The 17,700-nt window shown below is 43.0% G+C and overlaps 1 protein-coding gene across 5 annotated transcripts in view; it reads right to left on the bottom strand.

Moving 5' to 3' along the window:
* The window catches only part of add3a (adducin 3 (gamma) a), a 239,165-nt gene that overhangs the window by 18,649 nt on the left and 202,816 nt on the right, over positions 1-17,700 (bottom strand). For all 5 annotated transcript variants that reach the window (XM_084318972.1, XM_084318971.1, XM_084318970.1 and 2 more), the window contains exons 10-12: positions 8,447-8,698; positions 6,301-6,405; positions 289-375 (exon numbers count right to left, since the gene is read on the bottom strand). In XM_084318972.1, coding sequence (XP_084175098.1) covers positions 289-375; positions 6,301-6,405; positions 8,447-8,698 — 444 coding nt within the window. The remainder of the gene's footprint in view (positions 1-288; positions 376-6,300; positions 6,406-8,446; positions 8,699-17,700) is intronic.

The raw sequence follows: 17,700 nt of genomic DNA, 5'->3' as shown, positions 1-17,700 counted from the left end.
CACGCACACACGCATGCATGCACATCTATCCTAATCTATCCTAACATTCACTTTCCTTGATGCATGGTACAATTACACTAGTTTCAGCCGTAACACCTTCAAATGGGATTGTAAGTGAATGAAAACCACTCACACCAGTTGTAAGTGAGCCTAATATATGTTTTACATGTCACATAGGCCAGTATTCCTAAATTAGGAACGATTTGTAAATTATCGAGACATCCAGCACGGCTCTAGGCCAACGGGGGAAACCCAAAGACAGTATGTAGTAGTCGGTATGTGTCTCACCTGTCGTGGTTCGTCCACAGGGATGCCCGCCAGGTGCTGAGAGCGAGGACCTGACGACATCATGTCAAACCTGTTCTGCTCTCTGATCTGTGATGGGAGTGATAGGATGAAACACACACACAGCGATATGATCATCAGAAACTGACCCAGGACCAGAACCGAGGAAGCACATTGCAACAAGGGAACTGATCCAAGGGAAAGGGAAAGGGACAGGGACGGGGGGGGGGGACGCACAAGCGATTCAGTCAATATAAAGAAATATGTCCCACTGAAGCCAAACGGAGTTTAATGTGGAGTTTGCTGTTTCTAGTTGTTTTGACGAGGATTCATGGGTGAGTCAGACTGAATAAAGTTGCATTCCCGAGAAGTCGAACCTGGAACGCTTCCATCCTCCCAGTAGGAAAAATACCATATTGAACAGCAGCCACTGAACTCAGACGTGCGAGTGGGCAGGTCGCGTGTTGCTTATTAACAGCGGAACAGTGCAAAAATGCTTCCGCATTCGTCACCGTACGCCACTACGGTAATGCGCCTTTCCTTTTCCTTCGCCCAGGTGCGTGCACCGGTGTGCTCGCGCCGCGCTCGTGCGCATGAGATCCCCGCTTGGTTCGACACATATTAACACGCTTTGGTTCAATTTGGTTAATCACCATGTACACGTGATGGACGCAGCAGGCGATCACTCCTACTGTTATTCAGCTGCGCCGAGGTACATGATTGATTGATTGATTGATTGATTGATTGATTGATTGATTGAGCACTACTGAGCTAACATGAAAGACTGTAGAGGTTGAGTACTTTAATATCTAAAGATGGTAAGTTAAGAGTGTTGTGTTCACTCATAGTTAAATACAGTAGAGGTTAAGTACTTCATTATCTAAAGATGGTAAGTTAGAGTGTTGTGTTCACTCATAGTTAAAGACTGTAGAGGTTGAGTACTTTAACACTTTAACTGCCAGAAGACGTTTTTAGGCGTCCTTCCCCGCCATGCTCAAGGTGCCGAAGACGCCGTAACTCGTCTTTGATATCAATATTTCAAAAATCTGTGATCGGATTCATATTTCCCATCCGCTGGCCTGAGACCCACCAAAAAGCCCCACCGAACCCTCCAGCGGTTCAAGAGCGCCATCTGGTGGCCGATCGGCGCAATCGCCCAACAGGAAGCCACTTGGACGATGTGCTATTCACCCACACCACTTCCGGGCACTCTGTACATGTCCCGGGACTCGAGCTCGTCACAACACACAGCGATCCGTTGCCAATAACTAGATAAACAACATGATTTGGACGTATATACCATTATACAACCTGAAAATGGTTCATCTGGATAAACATCCCATAATCGAAAACGGTCTACACCACGCTGATCGTCAAACGGCGCGAGGAAGATACGGTAAGATTCAGCGTTATTTTTGAACGTGTTCGATATAAACTGCTCTGATGAACATATGACCCACACTAGATGAATGATATAACGCTGCCCACGGAATTATAAACGATCCCCCGCACATCCGGTCAACATCAGATGATACGTAGAAACTTCTAGAAGTACGTCCAATTGAAATTTTTTATATCGCGCCGATTGCCATCAAACTGTATTTCATCATCAATATAATGCATTTGGGGCTATAGATCACGTTCTGGAGAAAGCTGCAGAAAGAGATGAAAACATACTTATACATTAGACCATATTTTACTATGAATATGTGAATAAAAAAGTTTAACGTTGCTACACAATGAACAATACATATAGGACTTTGAATGGGCCCTAATAATGGCAATCTAGCAATAGGATTTAAAAGGTTATAGCCCTGCAAAGAAGGGGAACTTATCCATAGACAAATAGAGCTGGCAACAGATGGTATATCATGAATTTAACCTCCGGCAGCCAAAGTGTTAATATCTAAAGATGGTAAGTTAAGAGTGTTGTGTTCACTCATAGTTAAATACAGTAGAGGTTGAGTACTTCATTATCTAAAGATGGTAAGTTAGAGTGTTGTGTTCACTCATAGTTAAATACAGTAGAGGTTGAGTACTTCATTATCTAAACATGGTAAGTTAGTTAGAGTGTTGTGTTCAGTCAGACAGTAGACAAGTAGAGGTTGAGTACTTTATTATCTAAACATGGTGAGTTAGAGTGTTGTGTTCATTCATAGTTAAAGACAGCCGAGGTTGAGTAGTTTCTTCTGATATTCCATAGTAAAGTACACGTTAACGTTACAATGTGTTGTGTTCACAACACTGTTTAGTCTGACGACGCGTCGCGAAGTACACGTTAACGTTACAATGTGTTGTGTTCACAACACTGTTTAGTCTGACGACGCGTCACGATAATATACTATATTCCATAGTAAAGTACACGTTAACGTTACAATGTGTTGTGTTCACAACACTGTTTAGTCTGACGACGCGTCGCGAAGTACACGTTAACGTTACAATGTGTTGTGTTCACAACACTGTTTAGTCTGACGACGCGTCGCGATAATATACTATATTCCATAGTAAAGTACACGTTAACGTTACAATGTTGCGTTGTGTTCACTCATAGTTAAAGACAGCCGAGGTTCGATAACGTTACAATGTTGCGTTGTGTTCACTCATAGTTAAAGACAGCCGAGGTTCCAAGTGATTCGTTGCAATGTACGCGGAAATGCCATATGCATTTGTCTAAGCGGGGTGAAAAGAAAGGCGCATTACCGTAGTGGCGTGCGGTGACAAAAGCGGAAGCATTTTTGCACTGTTCCGCTGTTAATAAGCAACACGCGGGCAGGTCAGGACTGTTGTATAACTCCAATATCTCCCACTTCACATCCATTGACTAATTACATTAACAAAATAAAAAATACACGTGGCATTCATAGCCTCAACTGACCATAATTCACACAGTGGCCATTTTGCTCTTATATCATGCTCAGGTTGGGATTCCTCTGTGGAAAGGAAATCCCAACCTGAGCACGAAATTAAAAGCAAAATGGCCACTGTGTTTTGGGTACGCAGTGTGCTTTCAGCTGTTTGCTCTGCTAACGGTCAAATTAAATCCAATAAATGGGACAAACTAAGGAGCTGCAGTTAGAAGCAGCAGAAGTAACAAGTAACAAGTAACAAGCACAGCTCTGAGCTTGTGGCTACGGCTAGTGGCTACCAGTCGCCTGCGTCGTGTTTTTACAGTCTGAATGGGTGTTGGGGAGTAGCTTCACTACATGTGATTAAACTAGCAGTAGCTTGCTGGTAGTTCAACTAAATTCAAATTTGCAGAGTGATTTTAGTAGTTAATTACATTATTATTATTATTTAAATCTTTTTACATTTTGAGGTGAAGTTAAAGGAGCTGTAAGTGGTATTTTCTTTGTTAAAATATGTGGTCTATGGCGCCAAAGTGGCGAACCATGTAACGCGCTGCGTCGCGGCACGGCCGACCCGGGTTCGATTCCCGGACCCGGCGTCATTTGCCGAATGTCTTCCCCCCACTCTGTCTCCCGCTCTTCCTCTCTCTCTCTCTCTCTCTCTACTGGACTGCCCAGTAGCAAAAAGCGATAAACGCTAAAAAAATAAATCTTTAAAAAAAAAATATATATATATACGTGGTCTAACATGTTAAAATAATAGCTCTACATTCCAACACAGTCATCGCATATAGAGTGTCTGGTCAGTAACATGGGTCTCTCAGTCCCTCCGTTCTGCAGTAAACAGAAAATACATTTATCCCACTTCATCCAATCAGGAGAGAGAACTCCACACTGCAAAAATGGTCTGACAAAAATAAGAAATAAAAACTAGTTTTAAGCAAATTATGTGCTTGAAACAGGTAAACAAATCTGCCAGTGCAGTAAGCAAATTTGGCTTGGCAAGATTTCTTGAAATCAGTTAAATAATATCTAGGTTTCTCTGATTCCCCGATTGTATAAGATTGGATAATGTGTTTTCTGTTTAATGCAGAACGGAGGGACTGGGAGACCCATGTTACTGATAAGACACTATATCAGTGATGGCTGCTGGATGTAGAGCTATTTAACACTTATTTTAACAAATAAAAACGTGAACGACTGGAATTAAATTCACCCACAATTCTGGGCAGAGGCTCCTCCTCAACACCAGCCCCTCCCCTCTGCTCTCTTGAGAGAAACCTCTTTAACCAGCCCCTCCCCTCTGCTCAGACAACCTCTTTAACCAGCCCCTCCCCTCTGCTCAGACAACCTCTTTAACCAGCCCCTCCCCTCTGCTTAGACAACCTCTTTAACCAGCCCCTCCCCTCTGCTCAGACAAGCTCTTTAACCAGCCCCTCCCCTCTGCTTAGACAACCTCTTTAACCAGCTCCTCCCCTCTGCTCAGATAACCAGCCCCTCCCCTCTGCTTAGACAACCTCTTTAACCAGCCCCTCCCCTCTGCTTAGACAACCTCTTTAACCAGCTCCTCCCCTCTGCTCAGACAACCAGCCCCTCCCCTCTGCTTAGACAACCTCTTTAACCAGCCCCTCCCCTCTGCTCAGACAACCAGCCCCTCCCCTCTGCTTAGACAACCTCTTTAACCAGCCCCTCCCCTCTGCTCAGACAAGCTCTTTAACCAGCCCCTCCCCTCTGCTCAGACAAGCTCTTTAACCAGCCCCCCCCCCCCCTCTGCTCAGACAAGCTCTTTAACCAGCCCCTCCCCTCTGCTCAGACAAGCTCTTTAACCAGCCCCCCCCCCCCTCTGCTCAGACAAGCTCTTTAACCAGCCCCTCCCCTCTGCTCAGACAAGCTCTTTAACCAGCCCCTCCCCTCTGCTCAGACAAGCTCTTTAACCAGCCCCCCCCCCCTCTGCTCAGACCTCTTTAACCAGCCCCCCCCCCCCCCCTCTGCTCAGACCTCTTTAACCAGCCCCCCCCCCCCCCTCTGCTCAGACCTCTTTAACCAGCCCCTCCCCTCTGCTCAGACGTCTTTAACCAGCCCCTCCCCTCTGCAGTGCTCAGACAATGGACAAGCGAGACCATTGTGATGGTAAAGTTGGTAAGTGATCTAAAAAAAAAAAGGTGCCTGTTCAAGATAAACAGGTTATGTTCACAGTTTTCACTTTCAACTGAGTGAAATGTCACTTATTTTAGTCTCAGCCTATATGTTGTAATTGTGTATTTGTGTGAAGTAATTGGTAGCTTGTAAAACTATGCTCTATTAAAAAACTCTTGAACACACACCTCTTAAAAAACTCTCCAACACAGTCAACACACACACACACACACACACACAAGACACATGGACCCTGCACCTTAAGATGCACATACACTTTTACGCAAGACACTTTCTGTAGAAATGGACTATTTTATTTTTATCTTACCTCATTTTGATATTTTATTTTCAAAATACTTTATAAGTACTACTACTTATTGTTATTGGACACGCAAACACACACACCCTGCACGACACCTTATCATGCACATACACTACACTTACATTACTACACGCAAGGCACTTTCTGTAAATAATTGACTATTTTATCTGACCTCTTTTATATTTTATTTGATGTTACTACTATTACCTATTGTTACCATTCTTGTATTCATTGATGTTTCTTAATTGTGCACTGTTGAGTCTGAGCTCGAAACACAAGAATTGCATTACCTGCAAAGCCCCTGTATTGTTGTGTATTTGACAAATAAAGAACTTGAACTTGAACTCTCAGAGTAGCTCAGAGTAGCTTCCCGCAGAGTAGATTCAGCTTAGACACTGAATCTGAACGCTTAAATGCAGGAGCTGAGGAACTCCCCGGTTCCCGACTCCTCCTGAACGCACCATTACATCACATTTACATTTAGTCATTTTGCTGACGCTTTTATCCAAAGCGACTTACAAGTTCTGTACGACAAGTCATCAGGAAGGGCACAACTCTATCAGCTGAGTAACAATGTTCATCAAAGTGTTGAGTGCTACAGTGTAGGTTAGTTTATTAGGACAAGTGCATGACAGTAAGGTTAGTTAGGGTTAAATAAAATAAAATATTATTTCAGATAATAGTTGAAGAAGGGGAGGGGTTCCAACTCACTTTATTTCTCTTGAACAGAACTTCACTGGGGTCTGTGTTGAGGGGGACAAACTGGTTGGGGTCCTCGATGCGGATGGGCGTGCCAGTCTCCTCGCCTTTCATCCACTGCACAAGAGAAAACAGGACAAAAACAGTTCAGATTGAGACAAAGAAAAATATACAGCATATGAAACTTGAGATGAGTGTAATTCATCGTCCTTGTGATCACATATTAATGAACAGCACCTTTGTTTACACTGTAAACACTGTTTACAATTATTTTATAATCAGAGTTAACACTTTGGTTGCCTAAGGTTAAATTAATGATATACCATAGATTGCCAGCGCTATTTGTCTATGGAGAAAGTCCCCTTCTTTGCAGGGCTATAACTTTTTAAATTCTATTGCTACATTGCCATTATTAGGGCCCATTCAAAGTCCTATATGTATTGTTCATTGTGTAGCAACGTTAAACTTTTTCATTCACATATTCATAGTAAAGTATGGTCTAATGTATAAGTATGTTTTCATCTCTTTCTGCAGCTTTCTCCAGAACGTGATATATAGCCCCAAATGCATTATATTGATGATGAAATACAGTTTGATGGCAATCAGCGCGATATAAAAAATTCCAACTAGACGTACTTCTAGAAGTTACTACACGTCATCTGATGTTGACCGGATGGGCGAGGGGGCGTTTATAATTCCGTGGGCAGCATTATACCAATCATCTAATGTGGGTCAAATGTTGATAATATCAGTTATTATCGAAGACGGTAACGTTACACGCTGAAACTCACCCCAGTCTCCGCGCGCCGTTGGGCGATCATCGTCGAGTAGAAATTTTATCATTATGGGATATATTATTACCCGGTCCATCTCCAGCTTGTATAATGGTATATACGTCCAAATCATGTTGTTTATCGAGTTATTGGCAATCGATCGCTATGTAGAGTGACGAGCTAGAGTCACGGGACATGTACCGAGTGGCCGGAAGCAATACGGACGTCTAGCAAAACCTCTAGTGCGCTTCCTGTTAAGCGCTTGCGCCGATCGGCCACCAGATGGCGCTCCTGAACCGCCAGAGAGCTCAGTGGGTCCTGCTGGTGGATCTCAGGCCAGCGGAGGGACATTATGAATCCGATCGCAGATTTTTGAAATATTGATATAAAGACGACGTACAGCGTCCCCCGGCAACTTTAGCATGGCCAGCAAAGACGTCTAAAGACGGCTCCCGGCACCCAAAGTGTTAATTATATTGTTTACACTGTATTTTTTCTCATATTTTATATATTCAGATAAAATGTTATTGCATATATTTATGTCTTTCTACTAATACTACTAATGACGCCCACATTTCCCCAAGGGGATCAATAAAGGAATATCTTATCTTATCTTAAAAGCAGCCAATACAATAAAACACAAAGACACCGTAGGATGCAATTCTCACATCAACCAAAAGAGGGCAGCCTAGAATAAGATTTAAAATGGGGAAAACATTTGATCAGGGCACCAAGGCAGAAGAAGAACACTGGTTACAAGGATCTTCTTGACATTAAGACATGAAACACCTTTCTTACCTCATCTCAGCATTCCTGCATATTACATGTACATTTACACACACAGCATATTACATGTACATTTACACACACAGCATATTACATGTACATTCACACACATAGCATATTACATGTACATTTACACACACAGCATATTACATGTACATTTACACACATAGCATATTACATGTATATTTACACACATAGCATATTACATGTATATTTAGACACATAGCATATTACATGTATATTTACACACATAGCATATTACATGTATATTTAGACACATAGCATATTACATGTATATTTACACACATAGCATATTACATGTATATTTACACACATAGCATATTACATGTACATTTACACACATTGCATATTACATGCACATTTACACACATTGCATATTACATGCACATTTACACTCATATTACACATTGCATATGTGGATAGATTTGAGATGTTTTACAGGCTGTATTTACCTGTTTTTGTATTCCTAATCTTACTTGATCTTATGAGACACACGCACACATGTGTATGGTAGTGATAGTTAATGACTATATATAAAATGGATTTAGTTAAAAAAATAAATGAGAGGAGGTGCTCACCGTGGAGGTGCGCGCCATGTAGCCGTCGCTGGCCTCCAGGCTGACCTTGGTGTAGCTGTTGGGGGAGTTGAGCCAGCGCGTCTTCTCCCGCTGCTGCCGCTGCTGCAGGAACTTGAAGGGCAGCCGCGTGGCGCAGCCGTCGTCCTCGTCGAACACGAAGGCCGTGACGGTGGCCGGGATCTCCACCTCGCTCTTGTGCCGCGGCTTCTCCCGGACGATGGGGTGCCGGTAGGCGTAGCCCGTCCTGTAGCCCTGCGCCGGAAGAAGAGGAGTGTGAATAGCAGAACGCTTGCGCCGCTTTGGTTGCATTGCATTCCTAACAGGTGATGGCGCACCCACCGCCTTTTGGTTAAAAACTAAAAAAGTCCCAAAAGGAAAGAATAATCCGATTTCACCCGGTTGAGACTCGGGGCAACATTTGGATGCAAACACCTCGTTGTTGACTCCTATGTAAGGGGAGTAGCCATTTGAATGAAAAACGCAGACACCATTTTAACAGGCATTTCTACAACAAATCATCAACCGACAAATGCCCACAGGGGTTGGCTACAATTCGAGTGGTTGTTTATTCTACCAAAACGGAAGGGTCAAATCTGCGTTCTGAATACCATTGTTGGCGGAGCTCCCATTTGATGACATTACACTGCAACACTATATTATCACCGACATCCAGTTGGGGGATCCCCTTTGAACAGCCCATCTGAGGTTTCTCGCCTCCACGCTGCCTGTGGTGCTTTTATCCCCCCCCCCCTATTGCTAGGTTTTTAGTGAGTTGTTCCTTATCTTCATTGGGGAAAGTCTGGGAGTGTCGTATATTTGGATTTTATGGTGGTTTTTGATCTTTTGTGATGTTTGTTCTTGACTTGTACAAGAACACTTGTACAGCCCTGGGGGCTATTCCATGTGATCTCGGGCTCTAGAAATACATTTGATTTGATTTATGATAACAGCAGAACATTTTACCTCCCTAACGGTAGTGACCGTTTCTATGTTTACTTTACGCGGATGACACAGTTCTCTATTGTACTGCTGATTGGCCACACAACATATTTACAACTCTCCTTTGACGCCCTGCAAGATGCACTTATTAGTCTAAAATTGGTGCTTAATGCCAGTAAAACTAAATTCATGTTGTTTTCCAAAGCCAAAAATATGGTTTATAGTGACTTGCATATATCTACTCTGAATGGTTCTGATATCGAGAGCGTTTCAGAATACAAATACCTTGGATTGATAAAGGTAAATTACGGAAAAATATTGGCTTTTTGTATAGAAATAGAGCCAGCTTCCTTCCCTATGATTAGCAGAAAGAGAGTTGTTGAAGCAGTGTTCCTATCTGTTTTGGATTACGGAGATGTGATTTATAGACATGCAGCGGCTTCCACTCTTAAGCCCTTAGACTCTGTTTACCATTCAGCCATTAGATTTATCACCGGTGATAGTTATGGTACTCACCATTGTATCCTATATTCATTCAATCTTTATTTATACTCGATAATAAGGTCGTGGGCCTCTCTGGCAGAGACGTAAGTTGCATTGGAATCTTTTTATTTATAAAGCCATAATTAGAGATTGTCCAAATTATATTAGTTCTTTATTGGAATGGACCACTGAACCCTGTTGTACACAATCCAGTTTTTGGCTTTTTGCCTAGAATTTGTACAGAACTTGGTAGATCTGCTTTTGGCTTTTCTGCCCCTACATCATGGACTACCCTGCAGGAAACTCTGAAACTAGACACTCTAGTGTCTATGGGTCGGTTTAGAACCTTAATGACCAATCGGGTCACCACAATTGTTATGTCCCTCCTGTCCCTGCTCCTCCTGTTCATCCACATCATCCCCCACTCATTCATGGTCCTCTTCCTCCACCTGCTGAACAATTCCCATCTTTCACCCTTGGACTACCCTCACCAGTGCATACCCTCCTGGTGCACTGGTGGCTCTTTATTGTTTCCATGTTCCTCTGTGTCCTTCTCCTGTTACTGTGTCTCCCATTGTGTCTCTTGTCCTGCATGTTCCCCTGTTAGTGTTATGTTCCTGTGGTGTTAGTTTCCTTGTGTTGATGTGATGTTTCTAGTGTTCAGTCTTGTCTTGTATTTAGTGTCACTCCTAGTCTTGTCGTTCTGTTCCCATCCCAGGTGTGTCTCGTTTCCAATCAACCCTCATGTGTCAATTAGTCTGTGTATATATGTCTAGTCTGCTCTGTCTTCCCTGTCGGTTCATTACTCTGTTTACTCTGCTACTCTGTTATCCTGTATCCTGTATAGCTGTTTGTTCCTGTCATATTAGTTCCTAGTCTCCTCGTGTCAGTTAGTGTTTTCCCCCGTGTTAGTTTTATGTACCTTGTTCTCTGCCAGCATTGCTGAGGTTTTGGTTCTCGTTTTTGTAAGTTCGTTTTTGTTTGTTGCAATTTAGTTATGTTCAAGTAAAGCTCTCTTCTTTGAATTACACCCCGCCGTGTCCTGCCTGCTTCCCCCTCGTTCTGTCTGTTATTGGGACCTCCTACAACACCACCATGCTGTCTAAACCTAACAACAATATGTACGTAATTGTTTTTAAATTACCCGTTTTAATTTCTTTGCAATTTTTTATATATTTATTTTGCTATTTTTTAATGTATTTTAAAATGTGCTCTTAATTATTCTGATTGTCTGATGTCTTTATATTTATGAACGCACTGTGACACTTGTGAATGTAACATCTCGACGGCACTGTAAATGAGTTTAACTACTCAGTGTATTTATCGAGTATAAATAAAAATTGAATGAATGTTCTGGCAACAACAGCCTTGCCCCCGTCCAAACGTTGGTTTTGTTGAAAGCTATTCTTGCATCGGAAGTAGGGGAGGGTGTGGCTTTGCTCTTCCATGTGTCAGTGACAACGTACAATATATACCACCCAAAAAGGACATTCCCATCCATGTAATGAGAGCTTAATGCGTATGAGAAATGCATCTAATTGAATTGGAGGAAGAACTAGAGACGGGTGTTTTGTGACTCTTTCTTTGGCCAAAGCTGTGTGACCACCAGCTACAACACCAACACCTTCCGGAGTACAGACTGTATTCAGCTGCTCAATGATCACCACTGTCACTGTCCCGTTAGACCAGTGCTTCTCAAACTTTTTCTGTCAGGCCCCCCTTTGGCAGCCCAAAATTGGTACTCAGCACCACACTTTCAATGAGTTCTTCCTAGAGTTTGGATGGAGATGTGTCAGGAAGCTTTGTCTCAATGTTGTCTGTAAAGTTATTTTTTATCCAGAGTAACTTGGTAATCCTTTTCTGTGTTTTATTAAATAATGATTTTCAGATTTTGAGAAATGGTCAAACTTATCCAAATATGGTATTTTCATGGAGAACAGTGCAGCTGCAACAGATAGCACTTTAGTGATAATTTTCTGTAATCCAAAAAAAAAAAGGATTATCTCAAGGCCCCCCCCTGTCATGCCTCTGCGCCCCCCACTTTGAGAAACACTGCGTTAGACAAAGGGGGAGGGAAGGCCTCTCTCTCTCGCCCTCAGAGGGAAAACACTGCTGTGACCAGAGGGGTCTCTGGCAACACAGACCATGGAGTCAACAGAGCCATTTCCTCTCCATCAGTCTTTTCTCACATGGACTATCTTTATGTACCACAGTCCACTCTAAGTTCAACTGCTCTCCATACAATTACAAAATACAAACCCGCCCTCTTTTTCTTGATCCTCCAATCAGAACCGTATTCATGGGGGCGTAGCTGATTTATTCACGCATCTCTGTGCCAGAAACGCTGGCAGTGCAAGGTGCTAATTTGGAAGAGAGCTAAAAGAATTACAATGGCTGCTGGGTCAATTGAATGATCAGATACCTCGACTCTCTCTCTCTCTCTCTCTCTCTCTCTCTCTCTCTCTCTCTCTCTCTCTCTCTCTCGCTCTCTCGCTCTCTCGCTCTCTCGCTCTCTCGCTCTCTCGCTCTCTCTCTCTCTCTCTCTCTCTCGCTCTCTCTCTCTCTCTCTCTCTCTCTCTCTCTCTCTCTCTCTCTCTCTCTCTCGCTCTCTCTCTATCAGCTTCCCACTCTCTGTCTCTCGCCAGGTAATGGCAGAACCAGACATAATCGTGTGTGTGTGTGTGTGTTTGGTAGGACCCTCCCCTTTTCACCACAGTGTAGTCCTTTGAAAACCAGGAAGCTTGAGCGTGCGCAGTAGTTGCTAAATATCTCTATGGTCCTAATGTTTACTCTGCAGTAAAGCAACTCTTCTACAAATACAAGAAGACACCCAGAGTGGAATTCCCCTTTAAATCTGTGCCTTGGTTAATAATCCATCTCGTCGCTCCAGTGTTGACTGGATGAAACGCAGAGACACGCAGCTCCTGGTTCACATCACTCCACCCAGCGCTGAGCTCATCCTGCACCGCTGTGTTGTGCAACATGTACAACCTCCCCATGGAAGAAGCTGTAAGCAAACAACAGTCCCTGAGAACAGGCTCTGTTTATAGGGTGTGAGAGATGAGAGGAGGAGGAGGAGGAGGAGGAGGAGGAAGGAGAGGAGGAGGAGGAGGAGGAGGAGGAGGAGGAAGGAGAGGAGGAGGAGGAGGAGGAGGAGGAGGAGGAGGAGGAGGAGGAGGAGGAAGGAGAGGAGCGTTGCTAAAGACTGTTCACAGATGGAGAGGTAGTGATTCACCAAGGAAGAAGTGAGGAGGAATGGATGGTGAGAGGAGAAGTGAGGAAGAGGAGAAGGGAAACTATGTGAAGTATGGGATCAGGATGAAGAGTGGGAGAGAGAGATAGAAAGAGATCAATAGATAGAGAGAGATAGAGATGGAAAGAGGTAGATATAGAAATAGATAGAAAGAGAGATAGAGACATGAGAGATAGATAGAGTTAGAGACATAAAGAGAGATATAGATAGAAAGAGAGAGATAGATAGATAGATAGATAGATAGATAGATAGATAGATAGATAGATAGATAGATAGATAGATAGATAGAAAGAGAAATAGAGAGACATAAAGAGAGATATAGATAGAAAGAGAGAGAGAGAGATAGATAGATAGATAGATAGATAGATAGATAGATAGATAGATAGATAGATAGATAGATAGATAGATAGATAGATAGATAGATAGATAGATAGATAGATAGATAGATAGATAGATAGATAGAAAGAAAGAGATAGAAAGAGCAACAGAGATACTAACAGACAGACAGAGAGACAGACAGACAGGAACATTAGGGTGGTTTGTATGAGTCAAGCCCTGTGGACACAGTGATGGAATCTTCTGTTTACCAAATCTCCCCCACTTATATATCCCAAGCCAAAGTCTACAGGGACCAACACAGCTGGACCGATGACGTTCCATTCCTCCTTCAATCCCCCCCTCATCATCCCTCCCTCCCTCATCCCCTAACAATACTCCTCCCTTTTCGCCCCGTGTGTTTCTTCCTCCTCGGCTGTCCTTTAAAACCTCACAGACCTCCTCCAATCGATGTCAATGGTCCGTGGAAAGCAACCATTGTGATTGGAGGATCCAGAAAAAAGGGCGGGTTTGAGATAGGTCAACCCCCCCCGCGTATCTAATATCCCTTGTTTATCCAAGCACCACTATTCACAATCAAACTATTTATCTATCCGCTCATCTCCCCACCCCCATCAGCTCGTTAGGAAACCTTGGCTCCGGTACGTCGTGTTAAAACGCGGACTCTGACTCCGTAACCTGACTGACCACAGGAGGCATGACATGGGACGGGGCGCGGTGGAGGGGAGGAATTTGGGAGTCAAGAGCGAACGAAAAAATAAAGCCTTCCATTCATCACGTCTATGAAGGGTGGAATCACTGCGTGTCATATCTGTGCCAATGTGTCCGCTGTCCCTTTAAGACAGGCGCGGCGGTCGACGGCACGGCGGTGGCGACGTTAAGTGATGCCAACGCGGCAGGTAGGAGGACGTGGGCGCTGCCCTCTCTGCACGTTCCTCACGCTGCTCCTGCCAAGTGAACGCAGGGGGGGCAGGGCACAGCTGACAGGTCAGCATGGAGCTGAACAGACGGCCAGACTTCATGTGTCTTATCACATGTAGACCGCTGTAAACAAGTACTGTAGTTATCAGCCTATAAATGCTAAATGGCTGCATTTATATAGAAGCTTTTATCCAGGGGTTAAGTGTCTTGCTCAAGGACACTTCGACATGCTGCCTGTGAGGAGTGGGAATCGAACTGGGAACCTCCGATTACCAGACGACTGCTTTACCTCCTGAGCCACTGTTGTAACGGTTCCAGGGAGGACAATGTAAACCAGTGTTTCTCAACTGGTGGGTCGCGGGGCCATTTTGAGTGGGTCGCGGATGTGTGTTTTTTTGCACTAGCTATCATTGTGAAAGTGGCTTCTCAGCTCTTGTCCAGCTGAAGACAAAGCAGAGGAACATGACCTCAGGAGTTGCTTTGTCTACCGTCACCCCAGACTTTGAGACTCTTGTCAGGAGCAAACAACATCCCCAGTTATCCCATTAGTTCCCTGGGATGTTAAGCTAAGAAGTCTGCTAAGAAGGATATATTATTTATTATTATTATTATTATTATTATTATTATTATTATTATTATTATTATTATTATTATTATTATTATTATTATTATTATTATTATTTTATTTCATTGTGTTTTTAGCCCTAGTTGTACTTTTGTTGCAACCCCAGTTATCCCATTAGTTCCCCCAAACTTACTGTAGGTCTGTTATGTTAAGCTAAGAAGTCTGCTAGGAAGCATAATTATTTATTATTATTTTATTTCATTGGGTTTTTAGCCCTAGTTGCACTTTTGTTGCAACCCCAGTTATCCAATTAGTTCCCCCAAACTTGTGTTTATTTCATGTTTTTAACAGTGCATGAAAGATTGTGTATTACTGCAAAAACAACATTTGAAATAAATTATAGTCGTTAAAAAATTTGGGTCGTGACTTAATGACTAAGGAAAATGTTGGGTCCCGAGGCTAGACCAGTTGAGAACCACTGATGTAAACAGTGCTTTGGTTGTTGTTGTGTTATTGCTTTTGTGTTTAGTTGGTGTTAATTGTTTTGCTGTTAGACTGGCCTGGCCAGGTGTTGCCAATGTGAATTAGTGTGGGTATATATGTGTGTGTTTCTCTCTCTCCTCGTCGTGGCGTCATTTCCTCCGGTTACCTGTTTCCTGCCCTCGTCGTTGCTCTCCCTTGGTGGTTCTAGTAAGTGTAGTGTTTGTTTGTGCATCTTTGTTTTCTCGTGTTACCAGTTCGTTTTGTATTTAGTGCCAGCGCCGCTGTGCTGTTTGTTTTGTTTGTTCCTGTACTATATTCATGGCTCTAGTGATTCGCTAATAAATGATCACAGTATCTGAGAAGAGCAAACTGTCGTCTACGCTTCCTCCATTCTCCAGTCATTCTGCAGACTCGGAGGTGCTCTCCAGTCTTTCCGCATATTGGGTGCTACTTTTCCCCTCTACCTCGTAACAACTGTAGCCTATACTGCCCTACGAAGGCAAAAAGCTGTGCCTTCCATTCTCTCTTCTCTATATGTGTATGTATGTATGTCTGTACCCCTCTATGTGTGTATTTATGTCTGTACCCCTCTATGTGTGTATTTATGTCTGTACCCCTCTATGTGTATTTATGTCTGTACCCCTCTATGTGTGTATTTATGTCTGTATCCCTCTATGTGTGTATTTATGTCTGTATCCCTCTATGTGTGTATTTATGTCTGTACCCCTCTGTGTGTATTTATGTCTGTACCCCTCTATGTGTGTATTTATGTCTGTACCCCTCTATATGTATTTATGTCTGTAACGCTCTATATGTGTATTTATGTCTGTACCCCTCTATGTGTATTTATGTCTGTACCCCTCTATGTGTGTATTTATGTCTGTACCCCTCTATGTGTGTATTTATGTCTGTACCCCTGTTATGTACTAGAGGCCTGGTCACTCCTGTGTCACCGGGCATGCAGGTGAGGCCTGCAAATTAGCCAATTAGTGCTGATTGGTTACCTGCTGGGGAGCTTTAAAGGCAGACCTAGTAACACACATGGACGGTCTGTGCCTAGAGAAGGAGCTGTCAGGTTCTTACAGTCCTTGTCCGTTGGGTTACCAGTACATTAGTTTATAGTTATATTAGTAGTTCCTTGCTATAGTAGCATTTTGAGTTAGAGCACGGGGTTTTGGTGTCGGTTTTGCACATAGGTTGCGTCCCTTGAGCCAGGGTCGTAACAGTTGGGCGCTCGTCCGGGATCTTTTACCTCTAGAAATTTGTTTGGTGTTTTTCTTTTTTGTGTTACACGGGGTGTCATGGTATTATGGTTTGGGTGGTGTTCGTTACATATGGTGTAACGTGGGGGCTGAGCCATTTCATCAAACAGGTGAGTATGCCGTATTTGTTTGTAATTTGATGTGACTACTTATGCTGTTAAAATATATAGTTTAGTCGGCACCACATGTAGATAGGGACATTATTTTCTGGTTGTTGGTTAGCGTCCTGTGCACCACGTACTCCTGGGGCGGTCAATGAAATGATTGGTATATGATCTTTGACTGGTAGCAGGTGTGGTTGAAGAAGGTTAGGTCTACAGGGCATTAGTTTAAGGGTAGGTAGATTAGGGCGGCCAGAAAACACAGGTAGTGTGGTAGGGCTTGATTTATGTGTGTATTTATGTCTGTATCCCTCTATGTGTGTATTTATGTCTGTACCCCTCTATGTGTATTTATGTCTGTATCCCTCTATGTGTGTATTTATGTCTGTATCCCTCTATGTGTGTATTTATGTCTGTACCCCTCTATATGTATTTATGTCTGTACCCCTCTATGTGTGTATTTATGTCTGTACCCCTCTATGTGTGTATTTATGTCTGTATCCCTCTATGTGTGTATTTATGTCTGTATCCCTCTATGTGTATTTATGTCTGTACCCCTCTATGTGTGTATTTATGTCTGTACCCCTCTATGTGTGTATTTATGTCTGTATCCCTCTATGTGTGTATTTATGTCTGTATCCCTCTGTGTATTTATGTCTGTACCCCTCTATGTGTGTATTTATGTCTGTACCCCTCTATGTGTGTATTTATGTCTGTATCCCTCTATATGTATTTATGTCTGTATCCCTCTATGTGTGTATTTATGTCTGTATACCCTCTATGTGTGTATTTATGTCTGTATCCCTCTATGTGTGTATTTATGTCTGTACCCCTCTATATGTATTTATGTCTGTACCCCTCTATGTGTGTATTTATGTCTGTACCCCTCTATGTGTGTATTTATGTCTGTA

Source organism: Notolepis coatsorum (assembly GCF_963971535.1).
Source record: "Notolepis coatsorum genome assembly, chromosome: 7".
NCBI classification, from domain to species: Eukaryota; Metazoa; Chordata; class Actinopteri; order Aulopiformes; family Paralepididae; genus Notolepis; species Notolepis coatsorum.
This window is presented reverse-complemented; position numbering and strand designations above follow the sequence as displayed.